Source organism: Chiloscyllium plagiosum, chromosome 4 (genome assembly GCF_004010195.1).
Source record: "Chiloscyllium plagiosum isolate BGI_BamShark_2017 chromosome 4, ASM401019v2, whole genome shotgun sequence".
NCBI lineage: Eukaryota > Metazoa > Chordata > Chondrichthyes > Orectolobiformes > Hemiscylliidae > Chiloscyllium > Chiloscyllium plagiosum.
Genome location: NC_057713.1, coordinates 126,872,762 through 126,895,409, shown reverse-complemented (window position 1 = coordinate 126,895,409; position 22,648 = coordinate 126,872,762). Strand labels below are relative to the sequence as shown.

Genomic DNA, 22,648 nt, shown 5'->3' with positions numbered 1-22,648 from the left:
GCTGCCATTCAGCTCATCGGTCTGCTCCATCATTCACTGAGATCAAGAGTGATCTGATAATTCTCAACTCCATTTTCCTGCCTTTCCCCTATTATCCTTGATTCCCTTACTGATTAAAAATCCTGTCCTCCTCTGCTTGAATAAAATCAACAACCAGCCTCCATAGTCCTCTACAATAAAGCATTCCACAGATTCACTACCCTCTGCAAAGAAATGCCTTCTTTCTTAAATGGGTGACCTTTTATTCTGAGATTATGCCCTCTGGTCCCCATCTCATCCATAAGGCAAAACCACTTTCTGCATTTACTCTGTCAAGTCCTCTAAAAATCTTGTATGTTTCAATAAGATCGTCTCTCGTTCTTCTAAATTCCAATGAGTACAGATCCAACCTACTCAACATATCTTCATACCTGAGATCAGTCAAGCAAACCTTGTCTGGACTGTCTCCAAAGCCAGTAAAACTGTACAAACTGTACCCCACCTGCGGTCTGACTAGTGTCTTTATCATTTTAGCAAGATCTTCCTTTTTTCATAAGTAATTCCCTTTGAAATAAAGGCCAACATTCCATTTGCCTTCCCTGTTACTGGCTGAACTTGTATGGTAACTTTTGTGATTTATGCACAAAGACTCCCAAATCTCTCTGTGCTATAACTTACTGCCAATTTTCCGAATTTAAATAATATTCAGCTAGTCTCTTTGCCCTGCCAAAATACATTACATCACATTCTCATACATTATATTCCATCGTCAAAGTTCTTGCCGACTGGCTTGACCTATCATATTCTTCTGCAGACTCTTTATGTCATCCGTAACATTTGCCTTCCCACTTGCCCACTTATTTTTGTGTTTTCTGCAAACTTGGATATTGTATATTGACTTTTTTTCATCCAAGTCATTGATAAATCTTAAAATTAATTGTAGCCCTAACACTGATTCGTCTGGCACTCCACTAATTACAGCTTTAAAATACAGCAGTTTGAAACACTGTATAAATTAAAGTTCAATCTTTAATTGATATGCAAGTTAACATCTAAAAAGGGCTTTATCATTCAGTAATTTTAAAACTAACCTCAAAATTGATCATCTTAACAAAGTTGGAATTAAGGTTGCTGGTCTTGTTGCTAACTTAAATTTACTGTGACTTACCGGGTTAGCACATCTGCTGTTTTATAAAGGGCTCAAAACTTGTTTGGGGCCACATGCAATGGAACTAAATCAGAAAAAGAGCTTTGTCAATAAAATTTAAATTTCAGTTCCAGCTTCACATGAAGACAAGAAAAGAATAATCAAACTTTTCACCTGCTCAGCAAAGGAATTAACATCTGTAAAATTCTACAACTAAAACATTTTTATATTTATTTCAAAAATGTGGCATTAACATATTAATGTATGCTGTTTTCTCTCAGTTCCTCTTCTGCAGATACTGATGGGCACACTGATCAGGCCCATGGAACATAACAGAAAGTGACAAATTGGATCCAAAATTAGCTCAGTGGTAGGCAGCAAAGGACAGTGGTCGATGGGTGTTTTTGTGAATAGAAAGTTGCTTCCATTGTGTCCTGCAGGCTCAGTATTGGGACCCTTGATTTTCATGATATCAATTAATTAGAGTTACAAGTAACTTGGGAGTAGGATTAAGAGGCTTGCAGTTGATAGCATCTAAAGATTTGTTTCCCACTATCAACCACAAGACCAACTTTAAATCATCTGGTAAATGCAACAGAGCCTAAAATTCTCACCACATTGAAAAATACTTGAATTTGGATTTGAAATATCATAAGCTAAAGGGCTATTGTACAACAACCAGAAAGTGGGATGAGGTGGGTAATACATTTCTTGGCCTGAACAGCCACAATAAGTCATGACCTCTTTACATGCTGCAATTTTTCAATATTTCAGTGTTCTATTTTTGTAATTAGGTATTTTTTCATAAGTGAATCTGAACAGCTAGTATAAGTAAGCAACTTTGCCATATAGTATGATCTTCTTATGACCCAATTTCCATTAACATCTTCCATATTGGTGAGGCCTCTTCTGGAATACTGTGTCCAGTTCTGGTCGTCCTGTTATGGGAAGGATATTTCCAAGCTGGAGAGGGTTCAGAAGAGACTTACTAGAATGTTGCCGGGTATGGAAGGTTTGAGTTTTAAAGCAAGGCTGGGTAAGCTGGGACGTTTTTCACTCAAGTGTAGGAAGTTGAGAGGCCATTTGATAAAAGTCTATAAAATAATGAGAGGTTTAGATAGAGTTAATGGTAGTTGTCTTTTCCCTAGGATGGGCATTTCAAAACTAGGGGACACATTTTAAGGAGAGAGATAGATTTTAAAAAGATAAAAGAGGTTTTTTTTTGCATAGAGGCTGGTTTGCATGTAGAATGAACTTCCTGAGGAAGTGGTGGATGCAGGTACAATTATAATGTTCAAAAGACATTCGGATAGGTACATGAATAGGAAACGTTTGGAGGGATAAGGGCCAGGGGTAGGCAGGTGGGACTGGTTTAGCTTGTGATTATATTCGGTATGAAATGGTTGGACGAAAGGTTTGTTTCCATACTGTACGACTCTATGACTCTATAAGAAAATAACAATGAGATTTTGCTGGCAATGGTGGACTTCTAACTTCCATGTTACTTTCTCAGTCCGAGAGCCATTAACTCTGCAGCCTTAGTACCGATAGTGGTGATCACTGCTGAGGCAGCAAGGAAAACACAAATACATCTCAATTTTGACAGCCCTTCACAAGGAAGGCAGTGTTTTGTTTTCACAGGGGCTTAAGTAAGCAGGGCCCATGGAAAACCCATCCACAGGCATCATTAGAACTGACATTTGCACTGACAGCTGCTTCCTGAGGCCATGGAACCTCAAACACCATCACAAAGCAAACAACCTCCTCATATGGCAGCCTGGGAAAATGTACCTAAATTAAACTTTTAATTATTTAGACTGGTCATCTACCTTAAGTTGGTGGGCAGCCAAGCAATTGTCATTTCTGCTTTTTGGGAAACTTTTCTAGAAGTTATCCTAATATGGGTCCAAGGCATTTTATCAGCATTATATCTCTTGCCAGTCACACCACAAGGCTGGTACAATCCCTTGAATTTGATAAACCAATAGTTACTCTTTTCCAATTTCATAGTTGCTTAAGTACAGTTTTACTCATTAAGGTTATGACAAAGGTGTGCTAATTAAATGACTGTCACCCAAAATAACAAGTGCACTCTTGACACTCTTGACATCACTGGAATCTTTACTATTTTGGTCAAATGAATGGATGTCATGTAAGTTCACACAAAACCCCATTGCTCATTCAGTTCTTAGTTGTAATGGGTGTGAAGCATTCACACATCTCTGACGTAAAATATCTGGATTAGTGATGTAACATATTGTAATTCAGGAATGTAAACTAAAAATATCTTGGGTGTATAAATGTATATTTTATTCCAATCAGCAACAATGACAGTAGTATAATTAACATCCAGATCCCAAGCATCATAAAGCACTGAAGGAAAGTAATATTTTTTCTCCTTTTCTCAAGACATTGGCCTGTAGTTCAAATGACCTATTGACAGCCTACTGAAATGCCTATTTTGGTGTGGGAAATAAGTTGTAATATGTTGACACAGTGCCCAACCTTTATTTAGCGAAATATTCTCACAAATACATTCTCCAGCCAGTATCACTGGATTGTCAATACATGTTGAAATCTTTTTTCACCCCACCCTCTGCCCCGCCAAGTCAGTCATACTAAATTCTGCAGTATTGTTTCACAGGTATTCTGATTGAGATTAACTACCTCTGCACAGACTAAAGTTTTACATTATTTTCTATTTTTTTGACTCAGATAGAGAAGACTTTGCAACAACTAAGAAGTGAAAAAAGATAAATCATATTAAACTTGTGCGAGCGTGATTAAACAACAGTATGTGAAAATTATATAGAGACCCTAGAGAAAATGCAAAATGTATTTAATAGACTGCTACCAAAGTGAGAGATTATAAGCAATTGGGAGACAATGAAGACTGCAGATGTTGGAGATCAGAGTCAAAAAGTATGGCACTGAAGAGTTTACGCTCGAAACATCTACACTCCTGCTCCTCAGATGCTGGCTGACCAGCTATGCTTTTCTAGCACCACATGTTTTTGATTGAGAGATTATAAGCACCAAGATAGATTGAACAGGTTGAACTCTTTCCCTGGAAAAGATTGAGGAATGATCAGACACAGGTCGTTAAGGTTATGGAAGAGTTTGACAGGATAAAGTAGAGATGATATTTCTTCAAAGTATAAGATTGTCACTAATAAATCCAATAAGATTTTGGAGGAACATCTTTACCCAGTATGTGAACTGAATGTAGAACACAATAACAAAGCGAGTTGAAGCAAATGTCATAAATGTATTGAAAAGCAAGCTAGATAAGTAAGCATGAGCAAGGAATAGAACAATATCTTAACTGGGTTAATGAAGAGGAATGCACGACAGCTCAGAAGCATTCAAGGGGAAGCTAGATAAGCAGTTGTGGCAAGACGTTCCTATGAACAAAAAAACTGGGATGAAACTGCTTGAATGAATGGTCTGTTTATTTTGTAACAACCTACCAAAAGAATATTATTATTCCAAGTAAGATATTTTTAAAAATACCTCACAGCACTAAAGAATGCACAGAAGGGTTGCATCATGTAATGGTATGGTAGAAGAAAATTGGTACAGCAGGAGAAAAAATATCCAGTTATGATTAGGAAAATGGAATAAGTTAACATCCAAACCTGTATAAACTCAAAATATTACACTTGTAAGAACAATACCAAGATCAGTTCCATTTCCAACTTAATGATTCAAGTATCGTGCATGGAACAACAATTCAAGATTAATTAACTTCAACAGAAACCAGAATTTTCTGGTCATTTTGAATGATCTGATTTCTTTCCATGGTTTAATTGCCAATTTACACAGCAGTCTTCATCGAAAATACACTTCGAGCCTCAGAACAATAAGCAGACAGCTTATTTCAAGTAGTCCTTTTACATCTACCAGGACAGAGCCAACAAACATAAACATCTTTGTGTTTTGATGCCATATTGTGTGTTAAAATACTACTATCAACAACATATTATTTAAATTATTTTGAAATAATTCAGACATAAAATATTTTTGTGCCTTAACTTTAATGGGCAAGACTTTTAACTATGACGAGCTCTTCAATGTTGTGGTCACTGAAATTAAAATTCTTTCTTATTATTTGATATTTTACCCTTTTTAATATTTTCTTCCCCGAGACTACTCTATCGATTGTAACTGTATTAGAACAAGTTACCATATCTGCAACTTGTAAATATATAGTGTCTTGAAATTCAAAAAACTTGAGGACCCTAAATTGTTGCCAATACATGGGGCTAGTTTCTAACTATGGAGATAGGTAGCGCAAGTCAGGAAGTCTGCTGACGTGACAATCCAACCTCAGTTTAAAGGAACCAGGACACTTGGAGCATGTTCTGTGTGGCAGAAATGCAATAAAGTCATACACACTGGCTCTGGTTGCAGCAGCCATGGGGTGGATGTGCACCATAGCAATTAGAAGACCCATCTCAGTCCTCTGGGGCCTCAGTGTACCTCCTTTCATACCCACACCCAAGGAATAGCCATGTTAACTCATACACCCATAGCAACTTATACTGTAATCACTATTGGCAGCCCTTAGGAGCCATGTAGGGGTGAAAACAAAAACATTTCTATCAATCCAATCCAGGACTCTCACATATACACTTAACAGAGGGGAAAAAGCTCCCATACATAAAAACCATTCAGAACGTTTAAATCCCCTCTCCACCCACCAATGCAGTGTTCCATTATGAAGATAGGTTCCCATTCATGATCCACATCAAAAAATCCTCTCACAACTCTTTGAAATATCAATCAAAATGTGAACTGACCCAACCCCATCTCAGTTAAGTGTTTTTTGACATTTTAAACTTATGGAAGCATCAATGATAATCTCATGTGCAATTGTAGCACTTGACAACACTTGACAACACAGACTGCACAATAAGTCCTCATGCAAAGTTGTGGTTACATTCCCAAAAATCACAGCTTTAAGCAAAATAACTTTAAGTGAATCATAAGCTCCTAGTAGAAAACTATGTTAAAACTGGAGTTAGACGCCTGCAAACATTTCTTGCCCAGAAAAAAAGATGTACAGTTTGAAATACTCTCTTGTACACGTGTAGGCTTGTGATTCTTAGCTGATGTAGCTCGCAAAATAAAATAAACCACTAAATAGAAAGAAATACTGGACATCTGGTTTTTTTGGACTTTTCTCAAGTGGAATAAGCTTTAAAATATAATTTGAAATGCAGTGTAAACTTAAATACAGTCGTAGAATCATAGAGATGTACAGCACGGAAACAGACCCTTCAGTCCAACCTGTCCATGCCGACCAGATATCCCAACCCAATCTAGTTCCACCTGCCAGCACCCGGCCTATACCCCTCCAAACCCTGCCTATTCATTTACCCATCCAAATGCCTTTTAAATATTGCAATTGTACCAGCCTCCCCCACTTCCTCTGGCAGCTCATTCCATACACGTACCACCTTCTGCGTGAAAATTTTGCCACGGAGGTCTCTTTTACATCCTTCCCCTTTCACCCTAAACCTATGCCCTCTAGTTCTGGACTCCCCCACCCCAGGGAAAAGACTTTGCCTATTTATCCTATCCATGCCCTTCATGATTTTATAAACCTCTATAACGATAGCCCTCAGCCTCCGATGCTCCAGGGAAAACAGACCCAGCCTGTTCAACCTCCCCTTATAGCTCAAATCCTCCAACCCTGGCAACATCCTTGTAAATCTTTTCTGACCCCTTTCAAATTTCACAACATCTTTCCAATAGGAAGGAGACCAGAATTGCATGCGATATTCCATATGTGGCCTAACCAATGTCCTGTATAGCCACAACATGACCTCCCAACTCCTGTACTCAATACTCTGACCAATAAAGGAAAACAAGAGTGGCAAGATGGCTCAGTGGTTAGCACTGATGCTTCACAGCACCAGTGTCCCAGGTTCGATTCCAGCCTCCGGTGACTGTCTGTGTGGAGTTTGCACATTCTCCCCGTGTCTGCGTGGGTTTCCTCCGGGTGCTCCGGTGTCCTCCCACAGTCCAAAAATGTGCAGGTCAGGTGGATTGGCCACACTAAATTGCCTGTAGTGTTAGGTGCATTAGTCAGAGGGAAATGCGTCTGGGTAGGTTATCCTTCGGTGGGTCAGTGTGGACTTATTGAGCCGAAGGGCCTGTTTCCACACTGTAGGGAATCTAATCTAATAATAAACGCCTTCTTCACTATCCTATCTACCTGTGACTCTACTTTCAAGAAGCTATGAACCTGCACTCCAAGGTGTCTTTGTTCAGCAACACTCCCTAGCACCTTATCATTAAGTGTATAAATCCTGCAAAGATTTGCTTTCCCAAAATGCAGCACCTCACATTTATCTGAATTAAACTCCATCTGCCACTTCTCAGCCCATTGGCCCATCTGATCAAGATCCTGTTGTAAGCTGAGGTAACCTTCTTCACTGTCCACTACACCTCCAATTTTGGTGTCATCTGCAAACTTAGTAACTACACCTCTTATGCTCATATCCAAATCATTTATATAAATGATGAAAAGTAGTGGACCAGCACCGATCCTTGTGGCACTCCACTGGTCACAGGCCTCCAGTTTAGAAAACAACCCTCCAAAACCACCCTCTGTCTTCCAGTTTTGAACCAGTTCTGCATCCAAATGGCTAGTTCTTCTTGTATTCCATGAGATCTAACCTTCCTAACCAGTCTCCCATGGGGAACCTGGTCGAACGCCTTACTGAAGTCCATATAGATCACGTCTACCACTCTGCCCTCATCAATCCTCTTTGTTACTTCTTCAAAAAACTCAATCAAGTTTGTGAGACATGATTTCCCATACACAAAGCCATGTTGACTATCCCTAATCAGTCCTTGCCTTTCCAAATACATGTGCATCCTGTCCCTCAGGATTCCCTCCAACAACTTGCCCACCACCGACCGTCAGGCTCACCGGTCTATAGTTCCTTGGTTTGTCCTTACCACCCTTCTTAAACAGTGGCACCATGTTAACCAACCTCCAGTCTTCTGGCACCTCACTGTGACTATCAATGATACAGATATCTCAGCAAGGGGCTCAGCAATCATTTCCCTAGTTTCCCACTGAGGTCTAAGGTATACTTGATCAGGTCCTGGAGATTTATCCACTTGCATGTGTTTCAAGACATCTAGCACTTAAATGCCCAGATTCATAAATAAAATAAGGTTTAACATAAAAATATAAAAGAAATGCAGTATCAATGAAAATGCTGGATATAATTTTTTTTTTTAAATCTGCAAATGCACTGGAGCAGTTCATCAAGGATTTTTAGTTAGCAACTTCCAATGCCATAGCCACTAACGTATCAAAACCATGAGGGTAGCAAATATACGGGAATGCTGCCTGCAAGTTCCTTTCCTAGCCACTCACCTTCCTGACTTGAAAATACATACTGTTTCTTCAGTGTTGTTGGTCAAAATCCTGGAACTCTATTTATAATGGCATTGTAGGTCTGTCTATAGCAAATGAAGTTCCTCAGTTCAAAAAGATAACTCGTCAATGCCAGAGGAAGTGGTGGAGGCTAGTACAATCGGAACTTTAAAAGGCATCTGGATTGGTATATGAATAGGAAGGGTTTGGAGGGATATGGGCTGGATGCTGGCAGGTGGGACTAGGTTGGGTTGGGATATCTGGTCGGCATGGACAAGTTGGACCGAAGGGTCTGTTTCTGTGCTGTACATCTCTATGACTCTATTGCAGTTTTAGTTTGACCGGACTCCATCTACTGGAGAAGATCATCAATGTAAATATCAAATGAAGTAGAAAGACTAGTTGTACCACTCAATGTCTGCCACTAGATGGAACCCAGGACTTCAGTCCGAGTGCAGAATTGAAGCCAGCAGCCAGAAGGGAAGCAGCTGAAGTTCCTCATCATAGAGTTATACAGCACAGAAACAGATCCTTTGGTCTAACTTTAAGAGCAGCTAGGCACGGGCAATAAAATGCTGGCCTGCCAGCAACACCCACATCCCACAAATGAAATAAAAACTCGTCCATGCCGATCAGATATCCGAAACTGATCTACTCTCATTTGCTCACTTTTCACCCATATCCCTAGAAATCCTTCCTATTGGTATACCTATCCAGATGCCTTTTAAATCTTGTAATTCTACCAGCCTCCAGCACCTCCTCTTGCCACTCATTCTATACATGCAGCACCCTCTGTGTGAAAATGTTGCCCATCAAGTCCCTTTTAAATCTTTCCCCTCACACATTAAACCAACACCCTCTAGTTTTAGACTACCCTACCCTGGGAAAAAGACCTATTCACCCTATCCATGCCCCTCGTGATTTCATAAGGTCACCCTTCAGCCTCCAATGCTCCAGGGTTAAAAGCCCCAGCCTATTCAACCTCTGCCTATAGCTCAAACTCTCCAATCCCAGCAACATTTCAGTAAATCTTGTAAGTCTTAGTCTTCAAAAAGTCCTTAAAGTCTGAGAATTAGAGGAGCAGGTGAGCAGGCAATTTTCAGGGAAGTGTAAAAGTAATAGCGTCATGACAATTGTGAATTTCAACTCCAATTAACTGTGATGGTCATAATGTAAAAGTTTAGAGGTTTAACTGAGATAGATTTAACTCTTAGATTCATGTTGGTGTGGAAAAGGACAAGGAAGGGCCTACAATCAAAGTTCTAAGCTAGTAGAGGCAACAGAAATCTGGGATTTTAAAGATAAGATCACAGAGGGGAACAGGAGCTAAGGGCTGAAGAGGAGCTAAACAGCCACAATCTTGACATCTATCTTGCACTGTTTAAAAAATGCCTGTGTATGATTTGTCCACAAAAAGCAAGACAAATCCAAACCAACTAATTACTGCCCCATAATCTACTGTCATTCATTAGCAAAGTGATGGAAAGATTCGTTGTCAGTGCAATCAAATGGCACTTGTTTGGAAATAACCTGCTCACTGATGCTCAGTTTTAGTTCTGCCAGGACTATTCAATTCTTGAAATCATTACAGGCCTTAGTCTAACCATTACAGAAAAGCTAAACCCCAGAGGTGAGAAGAAACTGACTGCCCTTGACACTGAGTCAGCATTTGACACAGTGTGATATCAAAGAACCTTAGCAAAACTGAATAAATGGGAATCTATGAGAAAACTCACCATTGATTAGAGTCATACCTAGTACAATGGAAGATTGTTGTGACTGGTGGAGGTCAATTATCTCCATTCCAGATCAATACCATAGGAGCTCCTCAGGATGGTGTCCTAGGACCAATCATCTTCAGCTACTTTATCAACAACATTCCTTTTATTGTAAGATCAAAAGTGGCAATGCATAATATTCAGCACCATTCATGACTCCTTGGACAATGAAGCAGATCATGTTCACGTACAGCAAGACCCAGACAATATCGAGATTTGGACTAATAAGTGGCAAGTAACATTCATGCCACACATTTCAAAGCAATGACCATCCCAAACAATGGAGAGTCTAACTATTTAACGAAATCGTTATATAAATATTGTGACCACAAGAGCAAGCCAGATACTGGGACTCCTATGGAAAGTACCTCACCTCTTGACTCCCCAATGTGTGTCCACTGGCACAAGTCAGATGTGTGATGGAATACCCTGGAATTCTGATAAAGAATTTCGGCCCGAAAACTTGACTTTCCTGCTGTCTGACCTGCTGTGCTTTCCCAGGTCCACACCTATTGACTCTGACTTCCAGCATCTGCAGTCCTTACTATCTCCAAGTCAATGGGATACTCTCCACTTGTCTGGATGGGTTCAGCTCCAAAAGCACTTAAAAAGCTTTTAGGACAAAGCAGCCTGTTTGATTAACATACTGCCCACCACTTTCCTCATTCACTCCATTCGCCACCAATGTACAATGGCAGCAATGTTGCTCACCAAGGCTCCTCCCACAGACTCTTCCCCATATGCAACCTTTATCTTCTAGAAGGATAATGGCTACAGATACATGGGAAAACCACAACCTCCAAGCTCCCCTCCAAACCAGTCACTCCCCTGACTTAAAACAAATTACTGTTCCTTTACCGCTGCTGAGTCAAAATCCTCAAAGTCTCTACCTAATAGCATACAGAATGCAGGAAAATTAAGGAGAGACAGTAAATGTCTACAACCAATAAATGAATAACAAAAAAAAGGGAAACAAGAGGAACTAAAGGCTAGAGAGAACAGGATATAAAGCAAGGTTGGGGCAAGGTCTGGAACCAGATAGGAGCCAGGCTGGTAAACATGCTGATAGCAGGGCAAGAGGCATGCCAAGAGACAGGGTGGGAGTGAAGTTAGGAGTGAGAGGAGCAACTCAAGTCCCTGGTGGTGGAAAGAGACATTGAAAGTAAGAATAGACTTTGGGAATGGGAGCCAGGCAGAAGGCAGACTTCAGGTTTGAGGATTGGTTTCTCTCAGAATCTAGAAAACCTCATCTGGAAATTACCTAGACCTTGGTGACAGGGCACAATTGCAAAATTTGCAGGTGATAAGAAACCTATAATGGAAGCATTATAAAACTATCTATGAGGAGAATAGTATAGAAATTCAAAAGTACATTGACAAGTTGTTGGAGTGGGCAGATAGAGGCCAGATGAAATTCAATGTGATTCACTTTGGAAAGAAAAACAAGGAGTGACAATATGAAATAATGGGTTCAGTTTGTCAAGGGAAGCAGAAGCACAAGGACCTGGTTATGCGTACGGTTGAGAGGGCAGTCAATAAATCATACAGTATCGCAGGATTTATTATTATGTCTTAGAGTACAAGGACAAGGAGATTTTCTTGAGCTGGAGTGAATTAATTAGTGCAGCTTCAGCTGAAGCATTGTATTCAGTTCTGAGTGTCGCATTTAGAAAGGATATGAAGACATTGGAGAGAACGCAAAAAAGATTCATGAGAATGGTTCCAGAGATAAGGAAGTTCAGTTAAGGAGATAGATTGGAAAGTTAAGACTCTTTTCCTTGGAGAGGGGAGATCAGCTCGAGAATTCAAAATTCAAAGAGGTCTGGACAGACTAGAGAGAATCAGGAACTATTACTACTCACAAAGGGATTGCGAACAAGAGGGTACAGGTTTAAAGTAGTTAGCAAAACAACTAAAAATGCTTGAAAAGAAAACTTTCTTGCAGTAAGCTGTTAAGGTCTGGGATGGAAGAAGGCTGAATAAGACTGTTATTTGCAAAGGAAAATGTACAGTTATGGGGAGAAAGCAGGAGAATGGCACTAAGTGAAATGCTTATTTGGAGAGCTGGAACAGACGGAAAGGGCCTTATAAGCTCCGTCTTGGTGTAATGATTCTGTGATTCGCTGGCTCAGGTTGGAATGGCTAGTCTGTCTGTTGAAGATGTCACTCATAGCATGTATGGTCAAAAATTGCAAATGCAATTGTTCAAATTTGGTCAATGAACTTGATAGGTGGTGTTGTAATGGCTGAACCCATCCTCTTCAACAAGGACTTATCAGCTTTCAAAGGACACTGGAGTTCTCACTAAGAAAGAGATGGGAGCAGGCTACAATGACAATCAGCAATCATTATGCTTATATCCAACATCTTCCAGTATCAAATGTTCTTAGGTTCATCTTGAGTTCTTCAGCAAATGATTAAGTGATCATTAAAGATTTAAACACAATAATTACAGCAGACATTATAAGTATAGCTGTAGCTATCAAAAAATCCTGAACTCATTTGAAATGATGAGTTTACGTAATGATTATCTGTATTCAAAATAAAACACTGCACTAATGGATAAACAGTATCTTAATTGTGAGTATACTTATTACTGGAAGAGAGCATTGCAGGCCTGCGAGAGTAGTAGCGGAGATTAAAGCAAAATACTTCACTTGCTGAAAATCTAAAATAGAAACTCAGTAGGTCTGCCAGCAAGTGTGGAGAGGAACAGAGTTAATGTTTTGAAACATTCATTCTCGACTGCTGCTGCCATGCTTGCTGAGTTTCTCCAGCAATTTCTGTGTTATGGTAGTGGAGGTTATGTTTACAAAGCTTCACTTTTGGAGTACAGAATTACAAATTTACACCTTTCTTTCATGTAGTCAGGAAGACAGATTTTATATTATTTACAATTACATTGTTTCTCAATTGCTGTTGATGGCCAAACTGTCTCAAAGACTTAGTCCAGGGTGTCCACGGACACCACAAAGATAAATATTTCAGTACAAAAAATATTGCAACAAACAAAAATCAGAAGCTATATTTTGATTCCTATTTCTTCAGTCCTCTGTGCTCTTAATTCTTGATACAAACTTACACACCAATGAGTAATAGGGCTACTGACGTGCAGTGCGTAAATTGGTCTGTATCAATGTTACAATGTTTATATAATGCTTCATAGAATGAAATTCAAAATCCATCCTGAACGTAATCCACCTGAACTTTTTCAGTCTTCAATGTACACAGTAAAATCTCGAGAATTCCTGGACTTTTGCAGTTTGTTAAAGTAGTAAGTAGCCAAATGCTATCTGTTTTGCATAACACCAAGAAAATTTACTTTGCTCAAAAAGATGTAGCAGCTTATCCAAGCATCTCAGAACTATAGAATCAAAGAATTGTTATTATTCAGAATGAGGTCATTTGGTCCATTGTGTCTGCATCAATTAGGAACAGCCTCTCATTCCACTATTCAATGAAATTGTGGCTGAACTGCGGTGTAACTCCATATAGTGTACCTGCTTTTGGCTCATATCTTTGCTAAACAAAACTTCATCCATTTCAGATTTAAAATTAACAACTGATCTAGCATCCACTGTCATTTGTGGAAGAGAGTTGCAACATCTACCTTTGTGTGTAGAAGTGCTTGCTAACATCTCCCCTGAACAGGCTAGCCCTAATTTTCAGACTATGCCCTCTGGTTCTAGAATCTCCAACCAGTAGAAATAGTTTATCTTTATCTACCCTATCTTTCCTCTTTATATCTTGAAGACTTCAATCCTATCACCCCTCAACCTGCTATATTTTAAAGAAAAAGTCCTAATCTGTATAAACTCTCCTCATAACTTAACCCTAGAAGTACAGGAATCATTCGTGTAAATCTACGTTGTACTCCTTCCAATGCCAATTAATCTTCCTAAGGTGCATTGCCCAGATCTGCTTACAGAACTCCAGAGCAACTGAGGCCCTAACACAGATCCTTGTGACTCACCACTGGTTATATCCTGCCAATGTCAGTGATCAGAGGTTCTCTGAGCATTTGGACTTAGTGACAAACCTCTGCCTTTACCCATAACCTTGTGCATTGTTTCTATTTAATCCAGTGCCCTCTCAACTTTCTCAATTGAACCACATTGCTTGGCAAGGCATTACAAATCCAAACCACTCGCTTTGTAAAAATATATTTCCTCACCTCACACTTCTTTTGTAAAACACTTTAAAACTGTGGATCCAGTAATCCCAACTACTCTACCAAAGATCCTTCTGTCAAATTTCCCCTCAGCCTTCTTCTCCCCAAGGTAAACAGTCCCAACTATCCTTGCAACTAACTTTTCTCATCCATGGAAACATTCTCACAAGCCTGTTTTGCACTTTCTGTTACATTCCTAAAGTGTAGCATCCTGCTCTACATATAATACTCCATCTAATGAGCTTGGAACTTATTAACATATAATAAGATCTTGTAATACAATCTTTGGAAACAGATATTGGTCTTTGAAGGACAAAATGTACAAAAATGGTGTCAGTAGATGTGAGGTTAATTTATCAAATAATTGTCATCTGGCTAGTTAATATGTTTGATTTCTTATCACGTATCTCAAAATATAATCCACCTACCCAGGCTGCTGCACAAGCTTAAATAGTTCATTCATTGTGGCAATAAATGTCCAATAATGCACAGGTGGGGGAATAGGGGGTCAGCTGGGCTATTATTTCATTCAACCTGATAGAATAGGGAGGTGCTGAAGGTTACCTTAATGATTCACTTTATCTCGACTGATCCTGGAATGCATAGTAGAATTTACAGGTTGCAAGTGTCACGGGAAAACAACAGTGACATCGTGTGAATTTAATTATAAGGAAAGCTTACAGATAATGTTTGGAGTTAACACAGATTGATGGCATTTGAATCAAGTTATTAATTACAGCCTATGAACCAAACCCGATGGTCAAAGGGAAATGACAACATCGTAATGATAGGTATAAAATTTTCAATCATGTGACAGCACATAAAAAATGTGAATACGATTATAGAACTGAGAAAATAAAAACTAGAAAATACCATAATGGACACAGAAAGGTGAAAACCATATGACAAGAAGAGCCAATATATTTAAACAGACAGAGATATTGTGAAAATGCTATGCTGTCAGCTACATTAGAGTTGTTTTGCAGCATTTACATGTAACTGTCAAGAACTCTTAAATCCTCTTTAAATACCAAGACAGAAATAAAGGAACTAACTTGACATGGGTTTTCAGTCAATCTAGAAACTGCAACATTTCATAAAATACTTGTTCAAAAACATATTTTTGAACCTAAAAAAAACTTTAATCAGATGTTTCGAATTGCCTTGTGTTGTTACTTCTTTTTTCCCAAAAGAGTTTTTTAAAAAAAATGAGACCCAAGTCATAAAAGTTGTAAATATTTAAAAAGATAAACTACTCTGGAGCACTACATTACACACTCAGATGCAAACCTGAAAGAAAAAATTGTTTTCCTTCTGAGGTTAAGCAGCGCAATTCAGGCAAAATATTTATTATTGATCTTGAAGGAAACTTATTGTAAAAATGTCTAAATCATGTATGAGTTTCAACATATTTATTCTTGTGAGAGATTCATAAAAATCTGAATTAAAAACAAATAAGCATGTTAATTAACAATTAATTTACTAATGAATAATAAGCTTGCAAGACTAACCTTTGATTGTACATGCCCTTGAAGTTATAGTTGGCTCTGTAGTTGGGCACTGGCTTTGGCTCCAATGGCCTATAGATAGCAGGTTCTCCTCGCTTCATCGCAAGACCATTCAGCTCTACAGTTGGTGTTATACTACCTGAAACCCCAAAAAAAACTTGCAATAACCTCAAAAAACATGACTAAACAAGTGAACCTTTTTATTCACAGTCTTGATAAAATCAACAATTTCTGTTGACATATATATGTCTATTTTTTTTGTTTAATATTCACTCTGGGATAAATACTAGTTATTTAATAATTCATCAGTATTACTGATGGATATAAAAAGGTTAGTCAAATTGATGTTCTTTTTCTCATACAGCTATATTTATCTTGATCAATCTTTGTTGTTTATGACTATATGACATACTGATGGGGGAATGATATCATGTTGTTCATTTTATCTCTCCACCCTGGAGGCTCCCTATCTCCATTCCTGACGAAGGGCTTTTGCCCGAAACGTCGATTTTCCTGCTCCTCAGATGCTGCCTGACCTGCTGTGCTTTTCCAGCACCACTCTAAGTTAGACTTTGGTTTCTAGCATCTGCAGTACTCACTTTTGCCTCATGTTGTTCCCGTCTACAAACTTCACGGTGCAAATGTTCAACATGTCAGGGATCAAAGTAAGGATTATTCCAATACTGGCTGGAGTGAAGTGTGACCTTACTCTGTGCAATTCTAGTCAAAAAAGAACTTGCAGAGGCAGAGAAACCTCCTTCCATCTGCAAATAGCCCCCATTTTTCAATAGTCAGATTAGCACCTCTGTAGTGTAGATGAGAATTGTGCATTGGGATCCTGCAGAATCACTGAAATAGCAGACTACAAGTGAACTGACAGGAAATTGGAGATTGCACTGGGCATTTCCTCTATCCATGGAACCCTCCAAAGTTATCTAAATCAGAAATTTGGAGCGCTCTGCTGCAGCTGAGTAAATAGTTAGTTAAGTAGGCAATTAAAATGTAGACTAATGCCTGAGTAACTACTAAACAGACCCTCCAATTTACCACACCCTCAAAATCCTAACCGAACCCAGAACCTGACCCCAAGACACCATCATCTTTGCATGGGACCCGACACTCACCTCTCTTCCTGCGACCTGAAAGCCCCCTGCCACTGGACTGGACAGCATTCCCTCTGCCTATAACCCACCACACTCTCTCCCCTGGAAAACAACTGGTCCCAACAGCACAGCTCTCTCCCATGCTGAGACCACCTATCTCCTTGACTACCAGTCCCATCAACACCTCCCACCCAAACTTAATAACCAGCAAATGTGCCCTTTGAACTTCTTGTTGGAGGGGACAGTAGAGGATTGGGAAAGATGCATTTAAAAGATATGCTTCATAGTGAGAATAAGGAATTAGAGATTACTTGTTCAACAGTAGTTCACTATTCAATTGGCAAAGCTTCAGAATAGACGACAAAATTATTCAGGCTTAACATAGGCTCATATTATCCCACAAATTTCAACAGTCAATCAGTTATGCCTGTATGTATCAAGCTTGAATAATGAGACTATAGGGTACTATTGAAGATTAACTACCATGTTTCCTACATTACTACAGCAACTACACTTCAAAAGTACTTTCATATGTCCTATGGTCACGAAAAGCAAGTTTCTTAGTTTGCTGTATCTGCATTGTTAATTTGAATTGAAAGGCTTAAAAACAATAATGGAAATAGGACAACTGAGGATCTTGTATACAAATCTAAATGCTTTCTCAAGGAGCAACACAAGGCCTACTGCTGTAATACTGTCATAATTCAAACTTTCAAAATGATTTGCCATTAAGCTTCATTGAAATCCAAGGCTAACCAGGATTAATTTAAAGGGAAATTTAGAAAAACATATGAGAGAGAAAGGGATGGAAGGTTGTGCTGATAGGATGAGATAAAGAGGAGTGAAAGGAGGCTTATTTGGAGGACATGGAGTGAATGTTTCTATGCTATGCATTCTATATAATCCATGCAAAGGAAAAAAACAACAAAATGTAATTAAAATATTCACATTCTATAAATGCTATATGTAAAGTATCTCAATTGTTACACCAGCACTTGGATAATATACAGGGGTCAGTTAGCTCAGTTGGCTGGATGGCTGGTTTGCAATGAAAAGTGACACCAACAACGGGGGTTCAAGTCCCATATCAGCTGAGGTTACCGTGAAGGTTCTGCCTTCTCAAACTCACCTGAGGCATGATGAATTCCAGGTTAAACTCACAACCAGGCCTCTCTTTCTAATGGAAGAGCAGCCCTATGGCTGCCTCTAAGACTATGGCTATTTTAATTAATTTGATACAAATATGAAACTCAAATAATTAGTGTAAAATGTTCCAGTACCTGGATTATTATTCATGATAGCTTTTGGTGGCCGTGGGCATGGTTTTGGGAGATTAGTCTCACTCAGTGCTTTGGCTGCAGCAGCATGTTGAGCCTTTTTAATACTACTCCCTTCTGCTTCCCAGCTTTGATCTCCTAAGGTCAACTGTACAGTGAAGATCTGTATGAAAAGAAAATCAAAACCAATTATACCAGTTGAATGACATTTATGATGTTCTATAAATATCTCAGAGTCTATCAAAACTTAAAACAGCAACCTCCAGGGTATATACAAAATGCTTCCAAATTCTACATTTTTAACCAGCCATTCTAATAAAGCTAACTTTTATCAATTTCACAGAATTAATAATATAAAGAAGTAGAAGTCAGTTTCCAATATATTGTTATAGAACTTAGTTCTTATGCTTGATTACTCTTTGCATAAATAATTGGACACGGCTAAGCAACTGGCAGTACAGCTCTAATAGTTGAGTGATGGAAAGGGGGGATGCATTGATGTTGAGAGTAAAAAGAACAGATAGTTGGACCAGAGGAAATTTTATAGAAAGGGAGAATGAAGTCCATGATGGAATGCAAACATAAGGATGATAGTTCTAAACTTAAGACATTGCCAAAGCAGGTCAGTGAGAACAGGGGTGGTTCAAAAGTAGAAGTTGGAGCAAAGTAGATCACACACAGCAGATCTCTGGATAAGCTTCAAACCGTAATGATGAGGGTGTGAGACTGGCTTGGGCAGCCTGGAATAGCTAAGTCTGAACATTACAGCTTCACAAATGTGGGTTTCAACATTAAATGGGGGTAACATAGGTTCAGAGGGGCTATTTAGCTGAGAAATTAAGTTAGTAAATATCATACATCTTTACATACAATGTCCTTAAAGACATACTTGTCCCACTACTTTAATAAGAATATTGTACCATCAGCGCTAATTTGGTGGCACTCTCAACATCGAGCCTTCTGAAGACTGTCACAGCTTTTGTGACAAGGAGATCCATGACAGCCTTATTGTTGAAAGTAAAGTTGAGTCAAAGGGGGAAGGGGGAAGTCACTTGAGAATAAGCTACAGTAAATATTAACTGAAGCAGTGAGGATCCAGTGACTAACCTCAGCAAATGCAGCACACACCATTCAGGATCCAATCACAAAACAAGATTTTACTCTAAATATAAACCACACCAGTGAGAATCTATTCCCTAAATGATTAAGAATTTTGCAGATAAAATGAGAGCTGATCACATTGCGGCTGTACAGGACATTGGTTAGGCCACTTTTGGAATATTGCAAGCAATTCTGGTCTCCTTGCTGTCAGAAGGATGTTGTGAAACTTGAAAGGGTTCAGAAAAGATTTATAAGGATGTTGCCAGGGTTGGAGGATTTGAGCTATAGGGAGAGGCTGAACAGGCTGGGACTGTTTTCCCTGCAGTGTCGGAGCCTGAGGGATGACCTTATAGAGGTTTACAAAATTATGAGGGGCATGGATAGGATAAATAAACAAAGTCTTTTCACTGGGGTCAGGGAGTCCAGAACTAGAGGGCATAGGTTTAGGGTGAGAGGGGAAAGATATAAAAGGGTCCTAAGTGTCAACTTTTTCACACAGAGGATGGTACGTGTATGGAATGAGCTGCTAGAGGAAGTGGTGCAGGCTGGTACAATTGCAGCATTGAAAAGATATCTGAATGGGTATATGAATAGGAAGGGTTTAGAGGGATATGGGCCAAGTGCTGGCAAATGGGACTACATTAGGTTAGGATATCTGGTCAGCATGGACGAATTGGACCAAAGGGTCTGTTTCAGTGCTGTACATCTCTATGACTCTAAATGATAGTGACATGGAAATCAAGGAGATAGAAATGAATTAATCAAGTGGGCAGAAAAATGACAAGCTGGAAAAGATTTAGGTAATGTATTTGGGGAAGACAAACAAGACAAGGAATACACAATGAACTGGAGGACTCCAAGAAATATAAAAGAATAGGCTGCATGTTCACAGATTCTGGAGGATTACTGGACAAGTAGAAAATGCATGCAGGAAATTTTCCTTTATTGCCTGCAACCTAGAATATAAAATCAAATAACTTAAAACTTTAACCAGGGTGCAGCTAGAGTATTGGAGACAGTGAGGACTGCAGATGCTGGAAATCAAGAGTCAATAAGTGTGGTACTGAGAAAGCACAGTAGGTCAGGCAGCATCCGTGGAGCAGGAGATTCAACATTTCGGGCATAAGCCCTTCATCAGGAAGGCGGGGGGGGAAGGGGGCTAGGGGGAAGTTAGTTGGGAAGGCACTAGGTAGATGCAAGAGGGGTGATGGTGATACATAGGGTGGAACAGATAGATGGGAAGGATGGATAGATAGAGGGCAGTGCCGAGTTGGAGGGTTGGATTTAGGAATGAGGTGGGGGGAGAGGAGATGAGGAAACTGGTGAAGTTGCTGTTGATGATATGTGTTTGGCGATCCCAAGGCAGAAGATGAGGCATTCTTCCTCCAGGCGCAGGTGGCTAGGATTTGGCGGTGGAGGAGGCCAGGATTTGCATATCCTTAGTGAAGTGGAAGGGGGAGTTGAAACAATCAGCCACAGGGTGGTGGGGTTGTTTGGTGCATGTGTCCCAAAGATGTTCTCTGAAATGTTCCGAGAGGTGTCTAATGTAGAGGAGACCACATCAAAAGTAACGGACACAGTAGATGGATGTGCAGGAAACTCTCTGCTGGATGTGGAAGGATCCTTTGGGCCTTGGATGGAGGTGAGGGTCTGGATTAACTGCATCTCATCCACATCTTGCGCCTCTGCCCTTGAACCTCACCCTTCTAATGGCAACAAAGATAGAACCCCCACCCCGGTCTTCACTTCCACCCAACCAATCTGCAGATACAGCGCATCATCCTTTGCCGTTGCGCCATTTACACTCAGACCCCACCACCAGGGATATATTTCTCACCCACCCCTATCAGCAGTCTGCAGAGACCATTCCCTCCACAATTCCCTTATTAGTTCCATACCCCCTTACAACCCACCTTCCACTCCCGGCATCTTCCCTTGCTGCCGCAAGAGATGTAAAACCTGTGCCCACACCTCCCCCTCACCTCCAAAGGACCCCGCATCCGACAGAGATTTTCCTGAACGTCCAAACACCTCATCTACTGTGTCCATTGCTCTCGAAGTGGTCTCCTCTATACTGGAGAGACAAGATGCCAACTTGCAGAACATTTCAGAGAACATCTCTGGAACACACGCACCAAAGAATCCCACCACCCTGTGGCTGACCACTTTAACTCCCCTTCCCAGTCCACCAAGGACATGCAAGTCCTGGGCCTCCTCCACCGCCAAATCCTAGCCACCCGACACCTGGAGGAAGAACATCTCATCTTCCGCCTTGGGACCCTCCAACCATACAGCACCAACATCCATTTCACCAGCTTCCTCATCTCCCCTCTCCCCACCCCGCCAGCAACTACCTATCACCTTCCCAGTTACTTTCCCCTCAGCTCCACCACTCCCACCCATTTATCTCTCAATCCTCCCTGCAACCACTCCCCCCCGCCCACATTCCTGATAAAGAGCTTATGCCCGAAACGTTGATTCTCCTGCTCCTCGGATGCTGCCTAACCTGCTGTGCTTTTCCAGTGCCACATTTTTTGACTGCAGCTACAGTACAATTCTGATGATATAGCATCTTCATGACATGAAGATACAATTTCACCAAAGACAGTACAGGGCAGATTTACTGTCAGAACTGAATTTTAGCAATTTAACAAGATTAGAGGGCTGGGATCTTCTTCAAACAAAGGAGGTTAAAGAGAGATTTAATTGAGCTATATAAAATTATACTGTGCCTAGACTAGACGTGTTCCTGTTAGCGATAAATTGATTTTGAGGAGACAGATTTAAAACAGTTGGTAGAAGTATTAGAGCTGGAAATGTGTTGCTGGAAAAGCGCAGCAGGTCAGGCAGCATCTAGGGAACAGGAGAATCGACGTTTCGGGCTTTAGCCCTTCTTCAGGAATGAGGAAAGTTTGTCCAGCAGGCTAAGATAAAAGATAGGGAGGAGGGACTTGGGGGAGGGGCGTCGGAAATGTGATAGGTGGAAAGAGGTCAAGGTGAGGGTGATAGGTCAGACTGGGGTGGGGGCGGAGAGGTCGGGAAGAAGATTGCAGGTTAGGAAGGCGGTGCTGAGTTCGATGGATTTGACTGAGACAAGGTGGGGGGAGGGGAAATACCTTGTCTCAGTCAAATCCATCGAACTCAGCACCGCCTTCCTAACCTGCAATCTTCTTCCCCACCTCTCC

General features: G+C 40.2%; 1 protein-coding gene across 6 annotated transcripts in view; it reads right to left on the bottom strand.

Annotated features, from left to right (window-relative positions):
* Window positions 1–22,648, bottom strand: part of stau2 (staufen double-stranded RNA binding protein 2) — a 362,332-nt gene that overhangs the window by 294,943 nt on the left and 44,741 nt on the right. For all 6 annotated transcript variants that reach the window (XR_006311520.1, XR_006311521.1, XM_043689168.1 and 3 more), the window contains 2 exons: window positions 18,366–18,525; window positions 15,986–16,121 (listed from right to left, as the gene is read on the bottom strand). Coding sequence is in view for 4 of the 6 variants with exons in the window: in XM_043689168.1 (XP_043545103.1) it covers window positions 15,986–16,121; window positions 18,366–18,525 (296 nt within the window). In the remaining 2 variants the exon portion in view is untranslated. The remainder of the gene's footprint in view (window positions 1–15,985; window positions 16,122–18,365; window positions 18,526–22,648) is intronic.